We start from the raw sequence: 12,263 nt of genomic DNA on the forward strand, positions 1-12,263 counted from the left end.
GTTCCAGGGTCGTCATCCCCCCTCCCTCCCTCCGAGTTCCAGGGTCGTCGTCCCTCCCCCTCCCTCTCTCCCTCCGAGTTCGAGGGTCGTCCCCTCCCTCCCTCCGAGTTCCAGGGTCGTCTCCCTCCCTCCGAGTTTCAGGGTCCCCCCTCCCTCCCTCCCAGTTCCAGGGTCCCCCCTCCGAGTTTCGGGGTCCCCCTCACTCCCTCCTCCCTCTGAGTTTCAGGGTCCCCCTCCCTCTGAGTTTCAGGGTCCTCCCTCCCTCCCAGTTCCAGTGTCCCCCCTCCCTCCCTCCTTCCCAGTTCCAGGGCCCCCCCTCCCTCCCAGTTCCAGGGTCGTCGTCCCTCCCTTCCTCCCTCCCTTCCAGTTCCAGGACCCCTCCCTCCGATTTTTAAAAGTCATCTTCACTTACCAAGTCAGCGTTACAGCAGCCGGCAGCAGCCTGCACACGTTTTACCGCTGCTGCCGGCCGCCGTAACCCTGACTTGGTAAGTGAAGATGACTTTTAAAAATCGGAGGGAGGGGGCCTGGAACTGGAAGGGAGGGAGGGAGGAACGGAGGGGCGATGACACCCTCATGCGTGTGACGTTGCGTTCCTTTGCCTGGCAACTCTGCAGCATGCTCCTCCCTCTCACTGTTCCGCCCTCGACGTCATCACGTATTGACGCGAGGGCAGAACAGAGAGAGATGGTGATAGACTGACGAACCTTACGAACGCTTCACTTCAGTGTGCCACGGTCAGCTTCAGAACGTTGGAGGTGCAAATTATTATAGTAGATTCCAATGCCAGCCAGGATGTCACCTCTGTGGGACAGCACTTTACAAAACCAGAACACTGCATGAATAATCGTATGTTGAGAATACTAAAAGGAAATTTTAAGACAATTCAGGAACATAAGACATTTGAAGCCAAAATGATGAAATATTTTGACATCCACCAGACAGGACGTAACAAAGATCTGGGCTTTCTATCCCACTATAAACCATAAAATTATTAGCCATCCATCTCTCCCTGTCTCTCACCCACCCAGTTCTCCCTGTTTCTCACCTAACCCATCCCACCCTCTTCCTGTGAGACTGTCATTGGAATGCTTTTGTGTTTCACTTATATATTCTGATATTTGTCAACATTTGCTTATTTCTGATCGAGGTCATTTTTCCAGTGGCGCAGCCACAGGTGGGCCTGGGTGGTCCGGGGCCCACCCACTTAGGGCTCAGGCCCACCCAACAGTAGCACATGTTTAGCAGTAGCTGATGGGGATTCCAAGCTCTACCGGCTGAAGACTTCCCGCTGATGGTAATGAAAATGGTGTGCTCCACATTACTGGCACCTGTGAATGCTCAGCTTTCAGCACATGCCTGCTGCAGACTGCCAAGGTGGAGAGAAATATTTTCCCACCAGCTTAAATATTTTTTTTTTTTTTTTGGGGGGGGGGGGGGGGGGGGGAGAACACTTGATGCCCACCCACTTCTTGCCTAGGCCCACCCAAAATCTGCTGTCTGGCTACGCCCCTGCATTTTTCAGGCCTAAAAAGGGGCCTAAAGAGCCATATGAAAAAGAAAGACAACTTGAAGGGATGAAAACCTAATAAAATAAAGGGGAAGGTACTGAAAACAAAACCTATGAAGAAAATGAAAAAAATGGAGGGAAAACCCGCACAGGAAGGCACTGAAAAAAAAATATCGGTTGAGGCATGCTGCACAGAGACCATAAGGTTCCATGGAAAAAAAAACAGACTGAGGAACCTACGCTACGGCGAGAAGGCACCCCCACACGCGCTCCTTCCAGTTCCTCACCATCATATTCTGTATTCCTACATTTGGTATAAGTCTGTCTCTTGGAGAGTTTAAACTCACCTCCTCCTTGTATCCAGCCTTTTTTCACTACTTGATGAAATATAGACTCTTTGTATGTTAGCTCTAAGCCACTTTCAGATGTGCCGGCTTCTCCTGTGCACAAACATCGAAAATTCTCACAGGTTTTAGGGCACATGCCAGAAAACAGCTAAGAAGTGAGAAAAAAAAATTAAAATATCACATGAAAGAATTTACAAAACTTTAAATTTGGGTGGCTTTGTTTTCCAGCAACTAACCTCAAATAACAATCGTCCAATGGGATTTTCTTGAATAGAGATGTTCATATATACAAAAACATGCTGTAAAATTGAGAGAGAAAAAAAAGTTTAAATACTCATATTTATCACTGCTCCTCCTCCTAACAACAATAATAATTGGGATTTACACGGTGCCTTTTCATCCAAATAAGAGACTCTTCTTTGCTTCCAGAAATACATGTGAAACCATATTTAAGATATATAGGGGCTCACTTTCAAAGAGGGCCCGGGGCAGGACTGCCACCCTCCCCCCACTCAGGATACCCCCCCACATCCGGGCCACCGTCCCTGCTCACCCCTTACCTTCCTGTGTCTTGACTTGAGGAGGTTTGATGGCCTCACAGCTCCTCCCTCAGTCTGTCGTCTCCTGCTCCTGTGTGCCGGGACCCAGATGATTGCATTAACGCGATAACCAGGGTTATCGAGTTAATACAATCATCCGGGTCCCGGCACACAGGAGTAGGAGCGAGACAGACCCGGTAGCAGGCAGGCAGGAAGACCTTTGCCGGTGCCAGGCCCCACCTTGGAGGCAAGGCCCGGGAAATTTCGCCCCCCCCCCCCTCGGTGGCCCTGATTTCAAAACAAAAAAAAAAAAAAAACCAATCAAAAAACGTCATAAGGTGGCAGAAGAATGTTTTTCTCTCACAATCGTCCAAGCAGTGGCGTACCAAGGGCGGGGTGGTCTGCCCCAGGTGCATACTGCAAGGGGGAGCAGCCGCACAGCTGTTGGCTCCGCCAGTTCCCTGCTCATTCTGACGTTACTTCCTGTTCCGAGGCAGGGAACCGGCGGAGCTGACAGCCACGCAGCTGCTCCCTGCACCCCAGGAGGTGATGCACTGGGGTGGAGCCATCTGAAGGTGATGTGCCGAGAGGGGGGTGTGCAGCGGCGATCCGCCCCGGGTAGCTACCGACCTGGGAACACCACTGCATCCAAGTTGCAATTTTTGACATCCCAATTTTAGACATTTTGCTTCAGAGTTTGTCCAAAGATAAAGGGGGCATGTTTTGGGCAGGACATCGATGGAACCAAAAGATAGACTTTTCTGCAATAATGGAACAAAATGAAAACATCTAGGTCCAAAATTAAGACTTTTTGGCTAGACATGTTTGGAAAGGGGATATTAGCGGTATACAAGAATTGAAATGAATTGCATTGACTAAGTGACCAGAAGATACCCTAAACCCTACATGACCACTGGAGGGATTAAGGCATAAACCCTCTTACTTCCCCCTGAAGGGGTGGAACGCCGGATACTACTTGAATACTATGAATACTACTAATACTACTGACCACCAGAACAACTTCATGTTTTGTGCCTACTGATGGACTTATACTTATGGACTCTACCTCTGCTTTTGGCCTTTTAGCCATACTTGATTAATGCACTGGACCTTTTTGTGCCTTACATATAATGAGCCTAGACTAAGACCAAAACCTGTGCAGTTTAGACTTTTACTAGTAGTATGTAATTGTTAACCAGCAGCTAGATAACAAATTGTAGTAGTCAGCAGTTTAGGATTGTATGAAAGGCAGCTGGCTCTGCCAGCGCAGTCTCGTGATCCCTGCATAGAGGCTGTATTGTGTAGATGTGCTGGAACACTGCAATAAGTTACATTTCTTGCAAAGTAACAATTTCTATGAAAGCTATGAAACTGACGTATCTTTTCTCTGTGAGAACTACAGAACTACTAATGTATTGCGCATGTGCCTGTACTGCGCATGTGTGTGTATGACGTGTGATGCGTTTTATGCGCATGACTATTAATCTGTATAAGAACGAGTGTCAGATGACGCTCAGCACGCAGTATTCTGAGATTGTACTCGGGGCTGTGTGAATTTGCTAGCAATAAAAAGCTGTTTTGTTTTGGAACCAATTTGTCTTTCGCCTCCTGATTTTCGGACCCGTTACATTGGCGACCCAGATGGGACAGGAGTAGAAAGGGAAATCGGATTATATTCTTTCCCCTTCCCACTGCAGGCGGATCGGTTCACCGACTCCCCCGACCGGGAAAGTGGTTAGTGGCCACCGCTGACTTCAGCGTCCACTTCACGGCGGGAGGGCCGATCAATTCCGGCCGGCTGAAAGTGGGACTGTGTGGCTCCGACAAAGCAGCTTTCTCATTTTTCTTTTTTCTCTCCGGAGAGACGCGTACGACGGCGCGGCCTGCTGGGACGACGGACAGGCGAGTATACTCAACGTAGTGACCGGCTCGGTAAAGGGCCGAAGAAGAGGATTGATCACCCTCTTAGCCAGTGACTAATACGGACTAGGTCCCGGAACCTCACTAGGCTTGGGCGAAGAAACCGTACGGGAGGGTTTCTTGTTGTGTGCGAAAGTTGTGTGATTGGGCCTGCAGTTCCAGGCTGGGCGACCACGTCCTGGTCAGGCCGAGTGTTGACCCTTCTGTGTCCGGTGGAACGAGACCCCTTACTCCTCCACCATCCCTCTCCCCTTCGTCCGTCTCCTATCCTTTGGCACTCAGGTTAGGATGGGCGGGGGTGGTTCCACACCGCTAGACTTAATGACGGAACACTTTAGCGAAGTGTTCGACCAAGATAAATGCAGTAGGGCCGGGATGATACAGCGATGTCAATTTATGTGGCCCGGGTTAGGAATTGCCGAATGGCCCCCGGAAGGGTCATTTGAGTACGAAAAGGTGGCGGCGGTCATGAATATTGTTATAGTTGGGGGAAACCCCGGGTGCCCAGAGGACATCCCCTACATTGAGGCGTGGTTAAGCGTTGTCCGAGACCCGCCCGACTGGGCCCAACATAAGGTAGAGAAGGCCGCCCTTATGGTGATAAAACAGAGGAAGGGGCGGGGAGCTAAACGAACCCCGGCCTTCGCTCTCCAAACTCCGGCAGTCGCTGCCGTTCTGGAGGCCAGGGGAACCGCCCCTATAACGCCCACCGCCCCTTCCGTCAGAGCCCCAGAGGCCACGCCCCGTACTACCGCCAAGAATAGTAAGGCCACGCCCCGTGCTACCAGTGCGCTTCCCAAACCTAGACCACCCATGAAAGGCCGAGGGAAAGCTCAGGGCCCGCCCGAAAAGGTGCCCCCTAAGGCCCCAGTTCTTGTTACCACGGAAACCTACGAGGATGATGTGGCGCCTCCTCCATACGTTCCCCTATACCCCGACCTCGCGGACTTGTCGGATGGCCCGGATGACGCTGAGGCCTCCGAGTCCGAGTCGGATACTGGAGACGCTATAACCCCGGACCCCACAACTAACAGGAAGAGTCACAGAGTAGTGAAAGCCGTTACCCGATACCCCCAGTCGAGTCCGAGAAGTACACTTCCGGCTTCCCGGAGGACAGAAGTGACTAACCTATACCCGGTCCGGCAGTCTACGACCTACACCCCTAACCCAGTGGCCGATGCCCAGCCCATTCAGTCGACCGTCTACAGCCACGTCCCCTTCTCCAGCGCTGACCTATATAACTGGAAGCTGCACGGACCATCTTACGATCAGAAACCCGAACAACTGATAGAACTGGTAGAAGGCATCATTTACAGTTATAATCCCACGTGGGCCGACCTCAGGCAGTTGAGCGCCCACATCCTGACCACTGAAGAACGCCGCCTCCTACAGCAAAATATGGAACAAGCGATCCGAGACGCCAACCCGGGAAATGCTAACGTACAGGCCATCCTAGATACAGAAGCCCCTACCGCGGTCCCTGCATGGGACTACCGGACCGAGGAAGGACAGGCCGTCATTCGCCGGTACCAACAGGCATATCTGGCGGCCCTCAAGAAGGGAAAACAGAAAATTACAAATATGGGAAAAATTCACAATATAGTTCAACAGAAGAATGAAAGTCCGGGGGACTTCCTCGAGCGCCTTATGGATGCATTCAGGAGACATAGTCCAATAAACCCCGAGGACCCCAAAAACGTCTCCACAGTGGTCATGAGTTTTGTTAGCCAGTCAGCACCCGACATACGGAGGAAACTCCAGAGAACTGAAGGATTTGAAGGGATGGGCATCAGCCAACTGAAGGCCATAGCCGATCGCGTGTTCGGATACCGCGACCAAGAAGAGAAGGCCGAAGCCCGAAAGGAGTCCACCAGGCGGATGCGCGAGAATGCGGATGTGTTGGCCACAGTGCTGGAAGAACGTTTAGGGTCCAGGCCACGGGGCAGAGGTAGAGGCCGAGGGGGAAGAGGAACACGGTCCCCCTTAGGACGCGACCAATGCGCAAACTGTCGGGAGGAAGGGCACTGGTGGGCGGACTGTCCGGAGAAACCGCGTGACCAGAAGAGAGGGGGGGAAGACACCGACCACCCAAAGGCCCCCAGACAAGGACAACGAGGACGGGGCCGCGGCCGGGAACGGGCCGAACAGCAGGAATGGCAGATGGCTCTGGACGCCACCCGGGACCATACGGCATGAAGGGACCGGGAGGGCAGAGTCCCCACTGACCCTCTGGTGGAGATCCGCGTGGGGACGCAATTGATGAAGGCCCTCCTAGACACGGGGGCCCAACGTTCTGTCATCACCACAGCCATCGCCCCGGCCACAAAAGAAACCATACCAATTATCGGCGCTTCTGGAAAATCGCTCACAGCCCCCCTCCTCAGGGAGGTGCCCAACGTATGGGCGGAGGTGAACCCTGGGGGGTTAGCCATCAACGCCATCCCCCTCTGGATCGAACTCAAACCAAATGCCCAAGTTGTCAACCAAGGACAATATCAAATCCCTTATGCAGCCCGGCATAGCATGCAAAAACACCTACAGAAACTCCTTCAGCACGGGGTCCTGAGACCTGTCAGATCTGCTTGGAACACCCCATTATTGCCCGTGAAGAAGCCAGGAACGTCGGAGTATAGGCCCGTCCAAGACTTGAGAAAGGTCAATAACCAGGTAGCCGACATAGTTGCCCTCGTACCGAACCCTTATTCCATTCTCGCCCAAGTGCCAGCCCAGACCAAGTGGTACAGTGTCATTGATTTGAAGGACGCCTTCTTCTCCATCCCCCTTGCTGCCGACAGCCAGAAGTTGTTTGCCTTCACGTGGGAAGACTTACAGACTGGTAATAAGCAGCAGTTTACCTGGACACGACTCCCCCAGGGATTCAAGAACTCCCCCACCCTCTTCGGCGACCAACTCGCTCGGGACCTGAAGACGTATCAGGACGAGTATGGGCCGGTCGTCCAATACGTGGATGACCTGTTGGTGGCCCGTGAAACGTACACGGACTGTGCAGAAGCTACCCTTTACCTCTTGAAAACCCTGGAAGCCCAGGGGTACCGGGCCAGTCGCAAGAAGGCCCAGATATGCGAGATCGAAGTCGAGTATCTGGGGTTTCGCCTCCGAGAAGGAACCCGGAGGCTTGGTATCCCCCGAACCCAAGCTATCCGCAACCAACCCACTCCTGCAAATAAGAAGGAACTGCGGGCACTCCTCGGAGCCGCTGGATATTGCCGCATTTGGATCATCAATTTTGCTATCCTGACCCACAGTTTGTATGCCAAACTGAAGGGGCCTGAACTCGAGGGCCAAGATCTCCGGTGGGAGAAAAGCGAACTGAAAGCCCTTCAGGACCTTAAGGATGCCCTTGCGGCCCCACCAGCGCTCGGACTGCCAGACGTGACTAAGCCGTTCCACTTGTTCATCGACGAAAAGAAGGGATTGGCACTTGGAGTCCTCACCCAACTGGTCGACACCTGGCAACGCCCTGTAGCATACCTCTCCAAGGGCATGGACAATGTGGCAAGAGGATGGCCGGGCTGCCTACGAAGCATTGCGGCTGCCTGTTTGCTGATACACGAGGCCAATAAGCTCACCTTCGGCCAAACACTCTTTGTAACTACGCCCCACGCCATCCGCGGCCTACTCGAGAGCCACGGACCCAGATGGATGACCAACTCCCGATTGGTTAAATACCAGGCCCTCCTGTGCGAAAATCCGGAGGTGCGGATCCTGGACACGACCAACCTCAATCCTGCCACCCTCCTACCGGCCCCTGAACCACCACTCCATGACTGTGAAGAGGTAATGGCCACTGTGCACTCGAGCAGACCTGACCTGAAGGACCAACCCTGGCAAGGGGGCATCACCCTTTTTACCGATGGAAGCAGCCAGGTGATAGAGGGAATTCGAAGAGCTGGCTATGCGGTGGTGTCTGAGGACCATGAGATCGAGGCTATGGCTCTGACACCCGGAACATCAGCCCAGAAAGCGGAGCTGATCGCCCTCACCAAAGCCCTCCTGTGGGCTGAAGGAAAAGTTGTTAACATTTACACCGACTCCAAATACGCTTTCCTCACCCTCCAGGTGCATGGAGCCTTGTACAAGGAGAGAGGATATCTGACAGCTGAGGGGAAAGGACTTGCAAATGCCGCTGAGATCTGCCAGTTACTCGAGTCAGTATGGAAACCGAAGAAGGTGGCTGTGATGCACTGCAGGGCCCACACTGGGAGAACGGACCCTATCGCCCGGGGAAATCAGCGGGCAGACGACGCTGCAAAAAGAGCAAGTCAACTCCCTTACCTTTCTCATTCCTCTGACCCTGTACTCGTCGTTCACCTCCCCACCAAGATCCCTATCTATGCCCCGCAAGAAACAGAATGGGCCCGGCAAGAGGGCCTGGAGTCACGCAATGGCTGGTGGGTACTACAGGATGGGCGCATATGGATACCCGAAGCTCTGGCATGGACTGTGGCCAAGGAGGCCCACGAACGAACCCACCTAGGCAAGAACGCTCTGGGACGCCTGCTCGAGAAGACCTATTACATTAACAAATTATCTCTGTGGACCAAAAATGCTTCCAGTCAATGCTTAACCTGTGCTCGGAACAATCCAAGGACGGGACCCGGTCCGACGCCAAGCCATGTTCTCCGGGGCTACAAAGCCATCCTCGTCGCCGTGTGTACCTACACTGGATGGATTGAAGCGCAGCCCACCAGAACGGAAATGGCGAAGGAAGTCACCTCCTTATTGATCCAGCACATTCTGCCGAGATACGGCCTCCCCAAGCAAATAAACTCCGACAACGGCCCTGCATTCGCCAGCGAAGTTACACAACAGCTCAGTACGAGACTGGGCCTCGACTGGAAGTTGCATTGTGCCTGGAGGCCCCAGAGCAGCGGTATAGTGGAGAGAGCTAACCGTTCCCTGAAGAATCAGCTAGCCAAGCTGTGCCAAGAGGCAAAGGCCAAATGGCCTGACCTGCTCCCACTGGCCTTGCTACATATGAGGTGCACCCCCAAGGCCACAGGCCTTACTCCTTATGAGATGATGTATGCTAGGCCACCACCACTACCCTCTTTTCCCGACTCCTTGCAGATACAGGGCGAGAATTCCTTAGTGAGACAGATGAAAGCCTTACGCGAGGTAGTACAGGACATCCAACAATACACTGAGAGTGTAGGTCCCTTAGTCCTTACCAGCCCTACACACCAGTTTAGGGTGGGGGATGAGGTTTGGGTAAAGGAGTGGGATGAATCGGACTGTCTGAAACCCAAGTGGAAAGGGCCCTCCCTTGTTCTCCTAACGACTCCAACCGCTGTTAAAATTGCAGGAAGCCCAGTGTGGATACATTGGACCCGACTGAAGCCTGCTGCCCCCACTAGCAGTACCCCGCAGCGTTGGACTGCGCATCCACATCCTGACGCTCCACTACGGCTGACCCTCAGAAAAACGTGAACCGGTAGATTCATGCCTGCCCAGCAACAGGACCCCAGCTTTTGGACCCACTGTGTCTTTGGCTCTGCGTTTATTGTAGCCATAATCGTGGGCCTTATCATCTTCTTGCTGCAAAGGCTCGGATACCTCCCACCATATATATGATGATGCTGAGTCTACTCCTCCTCCTCTGCTCAGTCCCGAGCTACTACCCCCTGAGCCAGAACTGTACTGAATGTTTGCGCCTGGTGCGCCATCGTATAGAAGGAGGGTACCACCTAGTCACCACCCTCATCCACCAGTCGCAGCCCCCGGACAGCGGTTGTCGGCTCCTTCCGACTTGCGCCATCATCACCCCGGCTGGCCTCCAACAGTTCCACAGGTGCCTCCAAGGCAACCTCACCGTCTGCCATAGCCCCACCAAGCCAAGATACTATAATGTCACCCTCAGTGTAGGACTCCCTGTGTATGTGGCCGGGTCCCCGGGGGTTGAAGGGGATGGCATTCTATATTACGTTAATTCCACTCGTATCCTTGCTGGCGGCACCCAAACTGTGGCTACACTCACCTTTGACGTTTGCGCCGCCATGGACAAACACCCTTGGTCCCGTAAGTGTGGTAGCCAAAGCTGGCGTGAGGCATATGTGAACGACCACAAGTATGTCTGCCCTTTCAGTACAGACATGAGGTGCTGCTCCCCTTGGGTTTGGCTCCCGTGTGCCGGCGACACTCGAGCCTCGGGCTGGGGACGAGTATGCGCTTACACGGGAGGAGGATATACCGGATGTACCGGCCTGGGCGAATTTCGTCGAGGTTCTGGTAACTATGTGTCCCTAGACTGGCCCATCCGAAGCCACGACTTGCCATGGAGAGGAACGTGGGGCCTTGGCATTGACGGAGGAGGAATGGATCCGCTGACGTATATTACCATATATCAGACCCTCGAAACAAAGCCTCCCACGCACTACCAGATTACTGTCGTTGGGTACCAAGAGGTATTCGATGAAATCGCTCGTGCTGAAGAAGCAGCGACTAAGTTCCCCATCTCCTCAGAAGCGCGGAATATGTTCCTTAACCTGGCCGAAAACATTGCCTTCTCCCTGGGAATTACCAACTGTTTCGTCTGTGGAGGCACCCATATGGGTGAGCAATGGCCTTGGGAAGCGAGGGAGATCCGACAACAGACATGGGATGCGCTGAACACCACAAACATTACCTTTCCCCAGCGCCCGAAGCCGTACGAGTGGGCCCTGAGAACCAATATCATAGGTACCCTCTGCGCTAGTCGAGCGCCATCGAAGCATTATTCTGTACCCGTGGGAGATTCCGCTTGCACGGGGGTCCTTCAGTTTAACGGCAGTCGACATACCTGGTGGCAGACGGACCGCCTGCCTGCCCCGGAGCCCATCTGGACTGAACCCACCTTGAACGCAACGTGGACACACGGGGGAAAGGCCTCCCTTAAGTGGGTAGCCCCGGAGGGCTACTACTATATTTGCGGGCGCCGGGCTTATGAACAGCTCCCGGCCCGCTGGTACGGTACCTGTCTCTTGGGCACCGTCCGACCCAGTTTCTTCCTTCTACCCCTGCGAGTCGGCGAGACATTGGGCATCCCCCTTTACATGGAAACGGGGCCTGATAACCTTGGCAGACGTAAACGGTCCCTCCCAAGTACCAAACCCAAAGTCCAGATAGGAGACTGGAAGGATGAGTGGCCGCCAGAACGTATCATTCATTATTATGGACCGGCCACATGGGCTGAAGATGGTACATATGGGTACCGTACTCCTATCTATATGATAAATCGCATTATCCGCTTGCAGGCGGTGCTTGAGATCCTTACCAATGATTCGGCTTTTGCCCTCAATATTTTAGCCCGACAGAACACTAAGCTTATTACCGCAGTTTACCAAAATCGCTTGGCTCTTGACTACCTCTTGGCCCAGGAAGGTGGGGTGTGTGGCAAGTTTAACCTCAGTAATTGCTGCTTACAGATTGATGACCAAAGCCAAGTCATCAGCGAGATAACTAACCGGATGGTCAAATTGGCCCACGTCCCCGTCCAAACCTGGAACAGCGCTTGGGATTGGACCTCCTCCCTAACTAGCTGGTTGCCGACCTCCGGGAGTCTAAAGGGTCTCCTCGTCATGGGGGGCCTGTTTTTGCTGTCCTGCCTATTAATACCTTTGTCTCTCCCCTTAGTTTTCAGGTGTCTCCGCTCCACCATGGAAAGCATCGCTGACCGCCGTGCTGCTGCCCAACTTATGGCTCTCCAGATGTACTCCCCCATTCCCCAGTCTGATGAAGCTGACGATGAAGCACCTTGTGGCTGACGTGCACTTTTGACCTCCTGAGTCACTTAATGGGCCAGTACCCTTGTGTCAGCATAAGACCGGATACAAAGGGGGGGGGATTCCACTAGGGGCCCTCCGTCTCAACCCCGGCGAAGCAACCAACGGCTGCGCAAGGGCTTAGGGCTCGCTTGTTGCCTCTCTCGCTAACTATCCTTGTCCTTTC

At 53.5% G+C, this 12,263-nt stretch overlaps 1 protein-coding gene and 1 long non-coding RNA gene across 2 annotated transcripts in view; one reads left to right on the plus strand and one right to left on the minus strand.

Annotated features, from left to right (window-relative positions):
* LOC115467326 overlaps positions 1-12,263 on the plus strand; it is a 145,740-nt gene that overhangs the window by 73,068 nt on the left and 60,409 nt on the right. The gene's annotated exons all lie outside the window — the stretch shown is intronic.
* The window catches only part of LOC115467323 (probable inactive peptidyl-prolyl cis-trans isomerase-like 6), a 63,489-nt gene that overhangs the window by 15,926 nt on the left and 35,300 nt on the right, over positions 1-12,263 (minus strand). Inside the window, exons 4-5 of the mRNA XM_030199194.1 lie at positions 2,094-2,156; positions 1,858-2,005 (exon numbers count right to left, since the gene is read on the minus strand). Of these exons, the coding sequence (XP_030055054.1) occupies positions 1,858-2,005; positions 2,094-2,156 (211 nt within the window). The remainder of the gene's footprint in view (positions 1-1,857; positions 2,006-2,093; positions 2,157-12,263) is intronic.

Source organism: Microcaecilia unicolor, chromosome 3 (assembly GCF_901765095.1).
Source record: "Microcaecilia unicolor chromosome 3, aMicUni1.1, whole genome shotgun sequence".
Lineage (NCBI taxonomy): Eukaryota > Metazoa > Chordata > Amphibia > Gymnophiona > Siphonopidae > Microcaecilia > Microcaecilia unicolor.